The sequence below is a fragment of the Giraffa tippelskirchi genome, chromosome 5 (genome assembly GCF_054371585.1).
Source record: "Giraffa tippelskirchi isolate mGirTip1 chromosome 5, T2T-mGirTip1v1.2.pri, whole genome shotgun sequence".
NCBI lineage: Eukaryota > Metazoa > Chordata > Mammalia > Artiodactyla > Giraffidae > Giraffa > Giraffa tippelskirchi.
In genome coordinates, this window is record NC_137279.1 from 91,233,019 (window position 1) to 91,248,103 (window position 15,085).

Below are 15,085 nucleotides of genomic sequence, written 5' to 3' on the forward strand. Positions count from 1 at the left end.
GGAGAGAGTGAGTTAGCTCATCATGTTGCCTGAACAACCATTAGGCCTACATGAGTGTGAGAAAATGACCTGCCCAGGGATGGTCCTCCATTCCTCCCTGAAAATCATGACCCCAATTAGGTCTATGATCCACCTTCCTTCCCAGATCTCACTTTGCTCATGATCAAACTTTCAAGCCAATGCCAGCAAGGCCTAGGCCCTGACTAGCAGCTCAGTCAAAATGTTTTTCCCCCCAAAACCCCACCAAATGAGAGCTGGGTTATTAGGAGTCACTCTTTTCATTTAAAAAAAGAATGGAGAAGGCTGACTGATGACTGACTGGCTCGGGCATGGAGGCATGTCTCCACCAACATACTGGCTAGTCGCTTTTCAACTTTGCAGCTGGCAGCTGTTGGCATGAGTGAACACTTGGTGGGGTGGAATAGAGGTGGCTGTGAGAGTGGGAGGTGGTGGGAATAAGGCTGGGCAGGTTAGGCTTGGGGCCGAAGATGGGCACGCTGGCACGCACTGCCCCTTCTCCTGTCACACAACCCGCTTTTCTAAAACAAACATATCGATGGTCCTGAATCAATGACCCATCCAGGCTCCGTTACACAACCAAGGCGGCTGAAAAGTGAATTCAGGTAAATGAATTCTATTTTTTCTTGCTTCCCATTAGAACGTTGAAGCTCTATTTCCCTAGAGGAAACACATCGTCTAACACTTCAGAGTGTGGTCCAAGGGGCAGCAGCATTGGCATCACCTGGGAGCCTGGTGCCAACACAGAAATCCTGCCTGACCCCAGATCTTCTGAATCAGAATCTGCACTTTTTAACCAGATTCCCCAGGTGCTTCACAAGCATGTTCAAGTTTGAGAATCACTGTTCTAACATACTGAGTTGAAACCTTGTGGAGAGATAGGGATTTAAACCTAAACTTTCTGGTCCTGCTTACTGTGCATTGCCCAAGGAATGCTTTCCCAGGGCTTAAAGTAGAGGTAAATGGTTGCTATCACTCCATTTAACAGATGAGGAAACAGGCTCACAAAAATGAAGAGCCCACTGAATCTTCAGAGCCAGGATCAGACCTAATTCTAAAGCAGGGCGCTTTCTATTTGCTGCCATCTCAAAGCTCCCGCACGGCATTCCAGAGACCATAAGTTCAGGGATTACCAACATCACTGGCATGGTTCACACATACTTATCCGTATTTGCACCACTATTTGTTCTTCACTCATCCTACTGATCTGCCTTGGACTACGAGCTGTAAAAAAGCAGGCACTGTGCAATATGATTTACTGAAAACCGACTGTGTTCCAAATACTATTCCTTAACATAGATTCCTTCATTCAGTCCTCACAGCAACTTCATCTAAGGTAGGTCTTATTGTCTCCATTTTATAGATGAGAAAACTGAGGCTCCAGTGAAATGACCTGGTCCTGCTCACATGGGTGGCAGTCCCTCTGGCTTTCCCATAGGCCTTCTGGTCAGGAGGTCCCAGGGCACTTGAGGGGTTATCCAATTCCAAGATGGTGTTGAAAGAGACCAGTCTTAGGACATGACCCTGGTATGAAACCAAAGGCAACATGCACAAATCAAATCCCTTAGATACGGTCTTTACGGGCTCCTCTCTCAATTTTCTGCACAAATGGAGAGCAGCAGCAGTGTAGATAATCCAGAAGTCATTTCAACTTGCTTTGCAATGCATTAATTTTTTTTTTTTTGCCAAGTCAGAGTTTCCCTTCTAATTATATTTGGCTCAAACTGACATTAAAATGAATTTGTATTCTCACTTCACCGATGGCCTGATGAGGGAAGAAGTCCCAGATGTGTACAGGGTGATAGGCACATCAGTGTAAAATCAAACATCATCCAGGCAGTAGCCGACTGGGAATGGAGGCTGGAGAGCTGTCAGTGCTGGCAGCAGGATTATGCGCGCGGGAGAGGTGGTGGACAAAGATGGAGCGGGCTTCAGGGGCTTCTGGGAGTCCCGTCAAACTATCCCCACAGTGAAGTCAAGCTGATAGATTTCCAAGGAGGTAGGGGCTGAGGCACAGAGCACACGCAAGATTTGAAGTCAATTGCTCAGGGTCTGGGATTAAAACCCAGGAGTCCACTGGATGACTAGGGAATCACAGTGAAGAAAACCCCAACTTCTCTCTGGGGCTTCACCTTACCAGTCAGCCTGCTCCCGCTCCCTTGTCTCTCTCTCTCTGCCCCCATCTGCCCATCTCAGCTTCTTTCCTTTTAATAACCTCCCAGTTAAGTGAATCGAATGGGAAGAAGCAGTTAAAAGCACCTCATGGCTTGACAATGCTGGGTAATGGAGCGAGCAGGGCCCCAGGCTGTTCTTGGGAGAATTCAGGAAGGGGGGGGGACCTCAACCAAGGACAAAGTTAATTTAGAAATCAGCTCAGTAGGGTGAGAGTAGGGATAGGGAAAAGGGAACTGGACACAAGAGGTTGGGAGATCTGGGGAAAGCACGCTTTATATAAACTGCCTTTGTTCCTCGAAATCATAATCCTTGGGAGGGACCTCGCTCACTCCTTCGGATTCCTCAGCTCCTTCCATCCGGAGCAGGGGGGCACCATCAGGGATTGTCCAGAACCGGGATATCTTGAACAGCGCTGCATTCCAGAGGCTCCAGCCGCAGCCCCGGCCTCACATCTGTGGCTGTGCCCTCCCCCTGCCAGGAGGCCTCTTCCACGCCCCCCTCTCCGATAGCTAGACCTCAGCATTTTTCACATACCTCTCTTCCAGCGTTTATCTTATAGTATTGTCAATATGTGTTTATACATCCATCTCCCACACCCACCCCAGAGTGGCTCAAGGACAAGGACCAAATCTCACTTACCTTTGGATCTCTGGTGCCTACCTGCATGCCCAGCCCAGCCCAGCCATTAAAAACACACCAGCTTAGCGGGACACTGGCACTCACCCCTATGGCTCACTCCCATGGTGCGAATCTTCTTCAAAGGTTTCCATTTGAAAAGCCAGAGCCAGCTTCCTTGAAGAGGTTTGAAGAATCTCCTAGGCTCAGCCCCCAAATGCACACACATCTCTGGCCACTGACCAGAGGAAATGGCCCAGGATTGATCCTGCAGGGACTAAATAAACCCAGATTGGCCCTCTGATGAAACCAGGTGGTTCCCCTAGAGTCTGGGCAGTGCAGACCCAGCCCAGGCTCCCAGAGAACATGGGACAAAGAACCTAGGTATCCACCAAGCTGCAGGGCTCACCACTGAACTCTGCCTTGGGGAGGCTAAGGCTAAGGCTAAGTCGCTTCAGTCGTGTCCAACTCTGTGAGACCCCATAGACGGCAGCCCACCAGGCTCCGCCGTCCCTGGGATTCTCCAGGCAAGAATACTGGAGTGGGTTGCCATTTCCTTCTCCAGTGAATGAAAGGGAAAAGTGGAAGTGAAGTCGCTCAGTCGTGTCCGACCCTTAGCGACCCCATGGACTGTAGCCTACCAGGCTCCTCTGTCCATGGGATTTTCCAGACAAGAGTACTGGAGTGGGGTGCCACTGCCTCAGGGAATCTGTATCTTTTTAGACCTGAGGATTCGAAGAGAAAAAAGATCTCATCATTTCAAGCTTCTTCAACTCTGGTCACAGATCTGAGACTTCCCAAGGCGAACTGATTTTCTCTTGTTTTTCTGCTCACTTCTACCCAGTCAAACCCCGACCATCTGCCCATTTCTTTTCTTTTTTTTTTTTTTTTGACAACTTAAGGGGCTGTAAACTTCAACAGTAGGCTTCCCAGGTGGCATTAGTGGTAAAGAATCCGCCTGCCCATGCAGGAGATGTAAGAGACGGGTGTTTGATCCCTGGATCGGGAAGAACCCCTGAAGGAGGGCATGGCAACTCACTCCAGTATTCTTGCCTGGAGAATCCCACGGACAGAGGAGCCTGGCAGGCTACATTCCATGGGGTTGCAAAGAGTCGAACACAACTGAGGGACTGAGCACACACACACACAAACCTCTATAGTGGCTCCAACAGATGAGGAGTTTAAGGGGAGGGGAGGGTTTGGTGAAGAATGAAGTAGGGATCACAAAGTTTTTAACATTTCCCTTGCTTTAAAAACAGAAATCCCCATCTCTTCCTTCTTACAGGAGGGTCTCAGGCCTGGCATTTCCAGGCTTTTTAGGGTCAGGCCCCAGACTACTGTTCTGGATCACCTCCATTATTTCTCCCTAACCCAAATCCTCAGCTGCCACCAGCCTCCACAGACCTTGCACATTCCGGCAGCCACACCTTGACTCGGGAAGTTCAGCTGGTCTGGTAATGCTCTCCCTCTTCCTGCCACATCCACATCCTGTCCATCCTTAGACCCGCTTCCTCCATGGAGCCTTTCCTGGCCTCTTCAGCCCACAGCAAGCTCCCCATCTCTGACTGTGCACACTGCTATCCTGGTGCCAAATACACCCAGCCTAGCATTACCTGGAATCTTTGCATATATATGCACATCTTAGTTTCTTAAAGGGAAGGGACCATATGATATTGTGGGGGTTTTTTAATTCCCCATAATGCCTACATAATGTATATTTCATATATAGTAATCTACATTTGCTGACTTGGAAAAAAACTAATTCTCCCCATTTTATGGAAGAGTAAACTGACACCTATGGAAGCTAAATAATTTGCATCTAAATCACAAAGTGAGACCCTTAAAGGCAAAGGTAGTATTTTATTCTTTTTGCGACACTGGTGCCTGGAACATAGCATAAGCACACACACATTTCTGTGGGATAAAGGAACCAAGTCCTGACTCTCTTCCCACACAGTGAGGATGGACTCCTCAAACTGCTTCAGAAGGAAAGAAGAGAGCATCAAATGGCCAGTTGGGAAGAGGGATGTATGGTTCCTAATCTGGCCTGGAGTGGGACAGGCTACAGGGACAGCCCTGCCAGCACAGAGCACTCAGATACTGCTGTTCCTTGCTGCCTCAAACCCAGTCCCATGGCCTTCAGGGAGATTCTTCCATCACCTTCCCAGAGTCAGGCCCCTGGAGGAATGAAGCAGCAGCAGCATCTCCTGGGAAACTAATGGAATTTGCTAGGGAGTACTACAGAGTTCCACCCTGGATTTAAGACCCTTAATCCTGAGGAAGCTGGCTGGCTACAAGGCCCATTTATTTCAATATGATCCCAATTTTGTTAAATGGACTCAAGGAGGGCAGAGAGGAAGGAGGCTTCAGCTGCCAGAGACTACAGAGGTTAATAAAAGTTGCTGGAGAAATTAAATGTGGAGGGGGAGAAATTGGGAGCTTGGAGAGAGTTGATGCAGGGTGGGGGAGAGCGGGATGGAAAAAGAAAAATGCGATCTTCAGCAAAAAAGAAAGTCAGCTTTCATCCCTGGAGCTCAAAGAACTCTGTCAAGTTGCACTGTCTGTGAATCAGTGGGTGGGGAGGTGTAAGAGCTGGGGCTGCAGGATGGAGAGAGACCAGAATCACACAGTGGGGAACCTGAGGGTTCTTACTTTCTTAACCTGTAGTGTGTGCATCTTCAGAGCAAGACAAGACAAAAACTGGTGCCTTCACAGACTCTTCAAAGGATGGCTGCCATAGCTGGAAGGGGAATGGTACACAGAAACATGGCAGTATTCTCTGGTGAATGGATGGACCGGAGGAAAGGGAGAGATATCTGTTCATAGGTGTATGGGGGTGAGAAGCGGCTGTGTACTCAAGTGCACAAGAGACCACGAGGGAATCTAATGTGTGCATGTGGACACAACCAGTGCACAGTGAGACTTGCATGAGGCAACAATGTGGAACGGGTGGATGTGCCCATCCATCTTCAGGGGCTTCCCTCTGGAATCATTCCTGCCTCCCACTCCAACTTCCCTGCTTGGGATCTGGTCCTGGCTCTGTCACTACTTACTTAAATATATCATGTTGGCCAATCTGCTTAACTTCTTTCTTTGTTTTTCTTTGTCCACTCACAAAATGGGGATAATTCCTAACAGGTTGTTGTTGGTACTTAAAAGAAATTTTTTAAAATTTATTTTTATTTTTGGCTGCACCAGAGGCATGTGGGATCCCAGTTCCCCGATCAGGGGTTGAATTCATGCCCCTGGTATTGAGAGCACAGGGTCTTAACCACTAGACAGCCTGGCAAGTCCTTACTGTTGGTATTAAATGAGTTACTAATTCATGCAAAACACAAAGCGGGCTCTCCACAAAAGAGAACCACCTTCTCTCTCACTTAGAATGGATTCATTTTCTTTCCTGACTCCTGAGACAGCCTCTCTTTGATATAACATTTCAGAATTGAGGACATGGCAGCCTCTTTCTTCTTTCCTGCTGACCACTGCCTGCCGCTCCCCAGCCCCCAATCCCAGCCCTTTCCAGGTCAAAGCATCTTCCAGGACAGGGCCAAGTAAAGTGGCCTGGAGGCCTTGAGAAAAAACCAGGCAGGAGCTGGTAGGTGGAGAAGGGACACAGCCTTCCCAGCTCTGGACGCATGGACAGGAATGTCCCTATCCTTGGCTGGAAACCATCCCCAAAATTGGGATGATGGAGGCATTTGCCCCCTATCCCCTCCCTCCAGCCCAACCTCCCCATAGCAAGTCATTTCAACTTTCTAAGACTGTTTTATTATGTATTAAGTGGGGGAAATAACTACACTGCCTGTATCACAGAACAGTTGTAATATATCTACCAAATGAGACTGTACATGTGAGAAAGTTGCTAAAATTGGGACACACTATATAAATACAGGACTTCCCTGGTCACTCAGTGATTAAAAAAAAAAAAAAAATCCACCTGCCAATGCAGTAGATGCGGCTTTGAACCCTGGGTGAGGAGGATTCCCTGGAGGAGGAAATGGCTACCCACTCCAGTATTCTTGCTTGGGAAATCCCATGGACAGAGGAGCCTGGCAGCTTACAGTCCATGGAGTCACAAAAGTATCCGACACAACTTAGTGACTAAACAATACAAAGTTAAAAAGACTGTACCGGTGGGAAGAAGAGATCTGCGGTGTTACAAACCTCCTGCTCCTGCTGCTCCTGACAGACAAGGAGTTCCCATCCCCACTAAATAAAACAGATGGTCATCCAAGCAAGACAGCAAGATGCAGGTGGGCTAGATGTCTCGGGTGAGCCCTGGGGGAGCAGGCTGAGCCAGGCACCAGGAGGAGCCTGTCTGTCACCATGGGGAAGAAGAGCAGGAAGATGCCCTCTTTTCCCCTCCAGAGCCACCTCAACCTAAGGGAGGCCACTGCACAGTTGGCTCTGCCGTGGAGGGTACACAGTGGACCATGGGCTTTGTAGTAAAACAAAGAGTTTGAATCTGGGATCTAATACTCCAGGGATGGCCCTGAGCAAGTTAATTAAAATTGGCTTTGGTTTCCTCATCCTCAAAATGGGGGTAACATTTCCTTCACAAGATGTTGTTAAAAGGAATAAACAACGAGTGCGAAGAGCGTCCAGTAGGGATTTGACAAGAAGTCATTTTGATGCTTTGGTTGGGAGACCACCTCTCCTACAATCACTTTTCCCTACCCTAGGGCAGGCAGGGCCTCCCAAAGCAGATGAGAACAGACCCCAGCCCCTGTGTCTGCCAGGGACTGGGCTGAATTAGAAGTTGACTGTCTTGGTTTTCTCCCCAGGCCCCAACTCAGCACCCCATCCCTTGCATGACTCTCCACAAGTCAGTCTTGCATGTTACAAGGGTAGTTTCCAAGTTTGCAGCTCATGGACCTGTAAAGGCTGTGTGTAATTTTAGAAAGAAACACAAAGTTGCAAACCTTTTCATTTGCCAAGTAAAGCACTTTTTACGGGACTTCCCTGGTGGTCCAGTGACTAAGACTTCGCTTCTCCCAATGAAAGGGACCCAAGTTCAATCCCAGATCAGGGAACTAGATCCTACTTGTTGCAACTAAGACCCTGTAGCAGTCAAATAAATACAAAATATAAACAAACAAACAAAAAATTAAAAGTCATTTATGGGCACTGTTATATTACCAAAGAAAAACCCATTCGACACCCAAAAATGTAGGACAGAATTTCAGAATAAAGGATGGTCTTATGAATTTGAATGATTTCCATTTATGAGCACTCTTTCCTTTTTCCTCTTAGTTCTCCTTCACCTCTGGATCAGGAAGGACCCTGTTCTGGCCCAGTATCTGTCCCTGCTGGCATGTGGGATCCCAGTCAAAGGAAGGTGGGGGCAGTATTGAGGGGAGCTGGTTCCCCAACCATTAATACCATCAAGATACCCAACCTGTCTAAACCTCGATTTCTCAGCCATGAAATGGGGATAATTACAGAGCCAATCTCAGGGGGCTGTTGTATAGATTAAATTAGATAATGCAAATAAAGAAGTTAGCACAAGGGCTCCATAAATGATCCGTATTATTTCCAGACTCTGAAATGCTGCCACTGCGGGGCCAGTGTTCCTCATTTTTCATAAGAGCTTTGGCTCCTTCTCACTAGAATGCCAACCTCTTCCACTTGGTCTTCTTCTTCCCCCAAACCCTTCCTGAGGTCTCCAACCAAGGCTGGTTAGCTTCCCCTTCTGGGTCCTCCACAACCCAGTTCTCTCCACGAGAGATACAAAGCAGAGGTGCTGAAGCCCAGGACCAAGAATCTGGGCAGCTGGAGCGAGAAAACAAAAAGAGAAGGAGGAGCTGGAAAGGAAGCAAACAACTGGGCTGTCCGTGTCCAGCCACAAAGTCCTAAGAGAAGCACTTACAGGGCATGTCTTTTCAGACGCTGTTCCATGCACCTTATATGGATTAACATGCCATTGCCACCCTATGAAATGTTATTTCTATCCTGACTGTACAGACAAGCAAACTGAGTCACAGAGAAAACACACACCTTGTTCAAGCTGACACAATTACCCAGTGGCCTGGGGGTAAAGGGGTTTAGCCAGGGAGCTGGACAGGAGTCTGTGATTTAAGCACCATTTAATACTGCCTCCTTCTAACTTCGTAGTACTCTCATCAAATCAATCAACTGATCAGATACTTAAGGGCACTTATCGCACGCTTAGCACTGTGTCAGAAAGTGAAAGGATAAAAGAGAAATGAAGACTTAGTCCCCGAGGATATAAAGCTCTACAGGAGCTTCCATCAGAGTACTTGGTTCCCAGGTCAAGATGGGGTGAGAACCAAGGACAAGGCTGGGCTGCTTCATCCCTATTCCACCAGAGAACCAAAGGGAGAGGAAGACAACCAACCATGCAACCATGGGAGCCAGCAGAAGGTGGGAGGCCTAGATACCTTCTCCTCCTCTTCCTGATCCAGGATCTTCTGGGGTCCAGAGCTATAGCTGGAGGTAATGCTAGGCACTGAAAAGTGGGTTTACACCCTTCTCTTTGGGCCTGAGCAGAAGTCCAATCAAGGTCAAGGAGAGGGACCAGGTATCCTGATTTCTGCCATGTCTCCCCCTGCTCTTCCCCAACCTCAAGAGGCTGCTGTGGGTCAGAAACGTGGGCTATCTGAAGTGTGAGTGTGAGTGTGAGTGTGTGTGTGTGTGTGTGTGTGTGTGTGTGTGTGGCACGGTGAGACAAGAGTCCATTCCCAGCTACTCTTCTTTCGAGACTCTTGTTCTCTGTCAGGATGTAGCTGTACTCAGGCAGTTGAATACTGGGAATTTAGGAGGCCCTGGGGCCTCTTCCCTTTACTCCTCGCCACCCTGCCAAGTGGTCGCAGGGATGCCCAGGGGACATCTAGGGGCTGGAGGGACACATTTTCCCCCTACCCCCACATCCACTCTCCCCTGGAGGCAGCTCCCAACCCGAGCCGGCCTGTCATCCCACATTGCTCTGATTAGCTATAATCTTTCTTTTTCAATTTCTCCTCCCTGAGACTGGGGAGCGAGAAAATCTCCCAGAAAATGAATAAATATTTCAATTTTCGGCGCAATCAGTCTGAGGAGCCAGCGCATGATGGAAATGGGGGGAAGGATAATGGTTTTCATTTAGATAAGATACAGAAAATTATTTAGTGAAAAATGAAGATTGATGAAGCCCATTGAAATTCTTTAAAACACGATTTTTATTTCTCTGCCTAGGCTGAACGTTCCCTTCCTCTCTCCTCTCCGCTCCCCTCAATTCAACTGCCTTCTCCTCCCACCTTCTCCGCACTTGCCCACCACCCTCCCTCCAATGTCTGGCGGACCCCCCCTCAGTTTCTTCCCTCACTGCCCCAGTCCCTGCCTACAACTGCTCTCTAAGGATGGAGGCTGAGGAGAAAGGTCCTGCCACCGCCACCCACACCCCTCCCCGTCCTGTGAGCATCCCAGTCTCCCCAGGTCCCCACTCCTTCCCACCTTGCCTCCTCTCCAGTCCCTGCTCAGCTCAGGAGTGACTTCCTCTCCCTTCTGTTCTATCCTCTCCCTTTGGTATCCCCCCTCTCACCCCCAAATACTTTTGTACACTTTCATCAGGTCTTGCTTTCACCCCTGCAGGAGGATGGCTGATGGAAGCTCAGCTAACCCCTGACCCCTCCTCCCCCAAGACAGAAAGGCACACAACACTCCTCTCTTGGACCATTCTCTCCTGATTCAGTCCACATGCCTCTCCTGTTTGCGAACTGCAGCTTTTGTTTCTTGAAGCTTGTTCGTATCCATGTTGCTGACACATTAAGGCTGCAGGAAAGGGGCAGACAGACGCTTGCCCCCAACACATACCAGTACTGACCCAGCTGACCCCTCCCCCACCACTGTGGGCCCTCCTCCCCTCCCCCTCCTCTAGCATCCTGGCTGAACAAAGTCAGAACTTAAGTCATCCCCCCAACTTTCTGCCAAGTGGCTGGCTTGGCCTGCCAACCCCAGGACCAGGCCTCCTTTCCCCCAGCACCACTTCCACCCCACTCACACTATGAATGTGGGCCCTACCCAAATGCTAAGTATGCATGTGTGTAAGGGAGTGGGGTAGGAGCCTCAGGGGACACAGAAGGAGACCCGCCCCCACCAACTCAGCCAGGCTTTGCCTTCAGAGCCAGAGAGGGCTAGGAGAAGAGGGGAGGGGTCCAATACAACATCCCACCCCTAAACACACACCCACCAGGTCAGGAAGGGCCATGCCTGAGGGTGCTTGGTGCACAGTAACTTTCCTCTTCCAAGATCCACTCTCCCAACACCACCCAAGAATAGACCACCTCCTCCATTTTGTTGTCTGTACATCTCCATAGGTATCTGCCTATAGGAATGTCTGTTCAAGTTTCTTTGTTTGCTGGAGGGTTGGTATTCACAGAAGGGTTTCTGTGTGTGGGTATGTGCTGTGTCCTTGTAAATGCCCGACTGCATACATGTACTGTGTCTGTGAGTTGTGGTGTGTTTGGGTGCATGAATATGCACGCGTGTACCGATATAGGGGAGGAATCTGTCTTCCTCGGATGTGTCACTGTCTTTGTGTATATGTGTCTGTCTCCGTGTGGGGAATGCTCGCGGGTATGTCTGTCTCAGTAGGTGGATAGGCTGTCTCGGTGTCTAGGACTGGTTTTTGGTGTTTGTATGTCAATTTCTGTGTGTCAGCCCCATCTTGGGGGTGGGGGTGGAGTGGGGGGGGGCGGCTAGCTCAGCAGGATTAAATCTTCCTTAGAGTCAGATCCAAGAAAGAAGAATCCACTCAAACAGACCCCAGTAGGGGCTGAAGTCCGGGCCCTCGGTTTCTTCAGTTCCCCTGCCGGCCCCCAGCCCAGCCTTAGGATACACCAACATCCTCATCTCTTTCAACCTCTCCCGCATCTCTCAACCTCTCCTCCATCTCCCAGCCTCTTCCCAGCCGGTCCCAAATAAGCACCGACATCGGTACTTTTCTGACCCAAGTGGGTGTTAGCCGCCCCCCCACTCCCGCTGCCCCCGCAAATGGCCACTTCCATACCCAGCGGGCCCGAAGCTGCCTTTGGAGCTCCACTCCCGACAAGGAGCCTCCGCGGGCAAGGGTTCAAATCCCCACCAGAGGCCCCGAGGCACCTCTCCCTTCCTCTGGAGGGGGCAGCCCCAGGCAGTCTGGAGCCGCGGCTCAGACTCAGCCCCGCGAGGGGCTGGGCTTTAGGAGGACCGGGATTCCCTCAGCTACATCTTCGGGAGCCTGGGTCCCCCGCTTTCCGCGCACCTCGGCCCCCCGAATCTGAGATCCCACCCTCTTCCCAGCCTTCCCCCCGCCGGGACCCAGGCGTTCGGACTCCGGGTCTCGGAGGGTGGAGGTGAGTAGAGCTGCCAGAGGCTCCGGAAGAGACTTTGAGCGGTTGGATCCCTTTTTCACTCCGACCCCCGGCCCTCGCGGCCCCGATTCTCGGTTCTCCCGCGCAGCCAGAGGAAACAACTTGGGCAAATCCACGGAAAACTCCTCCTCCCTAGCCCCCGTTACTCCGCGCGGGGACCCAGCCCCCACCTCGTGGCGTCCAGACCCCCGGGGACCGGCCGCGGGCGGCCGAGCCCCTCAGCGTTCCCCGGGTGGGGGCACACCATTCCGGCCCCGGCGGTCGGGTGGTGGAGGGAGCAAGGGCAGGAGCGGGCGGAGCAGGGGGGTGGGGGAGCTTACCTTGGGAGAAAGTATCGGAGAGAGTGAGGATCCAGACGAGGAGGCTCAGCATGCTGTCCTTCCGCCGTGCGCCCGCCCGCGGCTGGGGCCCAGAGTTGGCGAGGGAGCGAGAGGAGCGGGCTGGGGAGGAGGGGAGCCCGGGAGCCCGCCCCCCGCCCGCCCGCGCCCGCCCCTGCACACTCACACGCACACTCACTCGCGCGCACAAACTCACTTCCCTTCCCTCCGCTTCTCTTTTATCTCTCCTTCCTCGCGGTCCTGTCTCTCTCTCTCCTTCTCTCTCGCCCCTCTTTCCTTCCCCCTCGCCCTTTTATTATTTCTCGCCTCAATCTTTATCTCTCCGGGTCTCTTTCGCTCTCTGCTCTCCCTTTCTCCCCTCTTGTCTTCCTTCCCTCTCTCTGCCTCCGTCCCTCCTCCTGACGTCTACTCTCCCTCCGACGGCGCCTCCCTCCACAGCCCTCCCCTTGCCCCCCCAGTGCGCGCGCACACACACTCACACCCCTTGCTGCAACTGAGATGGACCGAGCGCCAAGAGAGAAAGCGGTGGAGGGCAAAGAGGGTAACAACGTGAGAGTCGCAGGCGCTGGGGCAGAGACGGCGGGACCCCAGAGACGGCGGGACCCCTGCCCACCCGCACCTCCCTCCCATCTATATACACAGCCCTGGTCCCAGGCTACCGAACTAGGCAGTGGATTGGGGAGGCGGGGCATGGGCTGAGGACCAGCTTTTAGCCCAGGGGATGACTGTGGTGGGGAAGGGTGTGTGAGTGTTTGTGTGTATTTGGGTGTGTGTAAGCATGTTTGGGAGAGGAGGGGGTGGGCAGGCGGTGGTTCATGGAATCAAAAAGCTTAAAATCCTTTTTTTTTTTCCTCTTGTTAATTCCACACCCAGAATCTAACCTCTAGATTCTCAAATTGGGAATTCTCAATTGACTAATGAATGCTGGAGGTGGGGAAGAAATCACTCCTCTTCCCACCTACTAAAGGCAAAGCTGGAGAATTCCAGCTGCTTCCTGGATTGGCCTGAGGCCCCCGCCAGGGGGCCTCACCCAGCACACAGTGGGGCCAGGCTGTGTTGGAGTCCTCAGCTGGTGGAGGACAGGAGTAAATGACTCCTTCCTTTGTTCATCTTATCTTCCCACCCGGAAAGCGAAGTACTCAACTGCAGGGCTTCATATAGCCAAGAGGAGGGCAGCCACAGGAGGATCACCAAGCACAGAGTTTGAGATCCTTTGGGGTTGAGGGTTCTGTGTGCTAGGAAAAAGGAATTCCTGGTGAGATTGATGAAGGCATTCAGTAGGGGTTTCCTCTTTCTTAAAGAAACCAGGTTAACAACCAGCCTCTCTCCCAACCTCTAACTAGATGCTTCTGCTCATAGGACCGGGGGTGCCTGAACCTCAGGGTCCTAGGCAATGAGTTGAGGATACATTACAGAAATCGCCTAGGAATTGCACAACTTTACAAAATTGGTCTAGAGAGGTCTCCACTTCTTTCCTCCCAGATTCTAAGTCTCCTGGGTCCCTCATTACCCGCCAAGATTCTGGATTTCAGCCCCCGGAGCCAAGGTTTATAGCTCTCTGGTGCCCTCTGCTGGTGTGAGGCAGTTATGATGCCTCTTTCTTCCACAGATACTGACACTAGGCTGAATGATCCAGACACATCCACATACAGAGGACACACAAAACACAAACTCACATTCAGAAGCATACTCGGCACAGATTAGAGGGTCCTTCATGTGTTCAAAAACACATGTGTATGGTCAAACACACAGTTTAAAAATAAAGAGCATACCTAACCCGGAGAAATAGGAATATAATCACAAATACATACAGACAGCCACACATCAGCATGCAGACACATAAGGGCTTTTAATTTACTCATCATTAATCTTGCATTTTGCAGATATTCTTGCATCTTGCATTCTTCAGTGTTTGCTTATGTTCCAGTCACAATTCTAGGCCCTGGAGCTATAGCAATGAAAAAACAAACAAAAAAAATTTTTTTTTTTTACAAAGTCCCTCCCTCAGAGTATTCTATACTGGAGAGCAGGAAGAGGCAGTAGAAAAATAATAGAAAATACCAGGTTGTAGTAAATGCTGTGAGAGACAAATAAAGCAGAAAACAATGAATAGGGAGTGGAAGGAAAGGAGAAATTGCTACTCTTACCAGAGTCAAGGAAAACTCTGCTCTGCTAAAGTAACATTTGAGCAGATACCTGAAGGAATTGGGAGATACAGGTGTTCAGACAGGCATCTAAGGGGAGACTGTAGCAGATAGGTGGAAACAAGTATAATAGAAGGGCCCTGAGGAAGGGAGGTTCTTGGAATATCGGTGAGACAGCCTTTTCTCCTTTTTATTCTGCATGGAAAGGAGGCCCATGGCGATACGATTTAGGAAAATTTTTGAAGAAAAAATCCAGAGCCAAAGAAGAGAATATTCTTAGCTTAGTGAATTCTTCCTGTCTACTTTCTGCTATTCAGGTTTGATGGTGAGTCTCAGTGTGAGGAGGGACTGGGTTATCAGAGCTTTACCTTTCCCTTAGCCTTTTATCTCACCTTGAAACCCTAGCAACAGAGAAGCCAAATTTCTCTAGATCCTTAACAGCCAA

General features: G+C 50.3%; 1 protein-coding gene across 4 annotated transcripts in view; it reads right to left on the reverse strand.

Moving 5' to 3' along the window:
* The window catches only part of KIRREL1 (kirre like nephrin family adhesion molecule 1), a 99,386-nt gene extending 86,472 nt beyond the window's left edge, over window positions 1–12,914 (reverse strand). The window contains exons 1-2 of one of the 4 annotated variants that reach the window (XM_081495428.1): window positions 12,479–12,618; window positions 2,917–3,085 (exon numbers count right to left, since the gene is read on the reverse strand). In XM_081495428.1, the coding sequence (XP_081351554.1) occupies window positions 2,917–3,037 (121 nt within the window). In that variant the 5' untranslated portion in view covers window positions 3,038–3,085; window positions 12,479–12,618. Of the gene's footprint in view, window positions 1–2,916; window positions 3,086–12,478 lie in introns of all 4 variants that reach the window. The other 3 variants (XM_081495427.1, XM_081495429.1, XM_081495430.1) reach the window with 3 other exon arrangements.
* Between the last annotated feature and the right edge of the window lie 2,171 nt (window positions 12,915–15,085).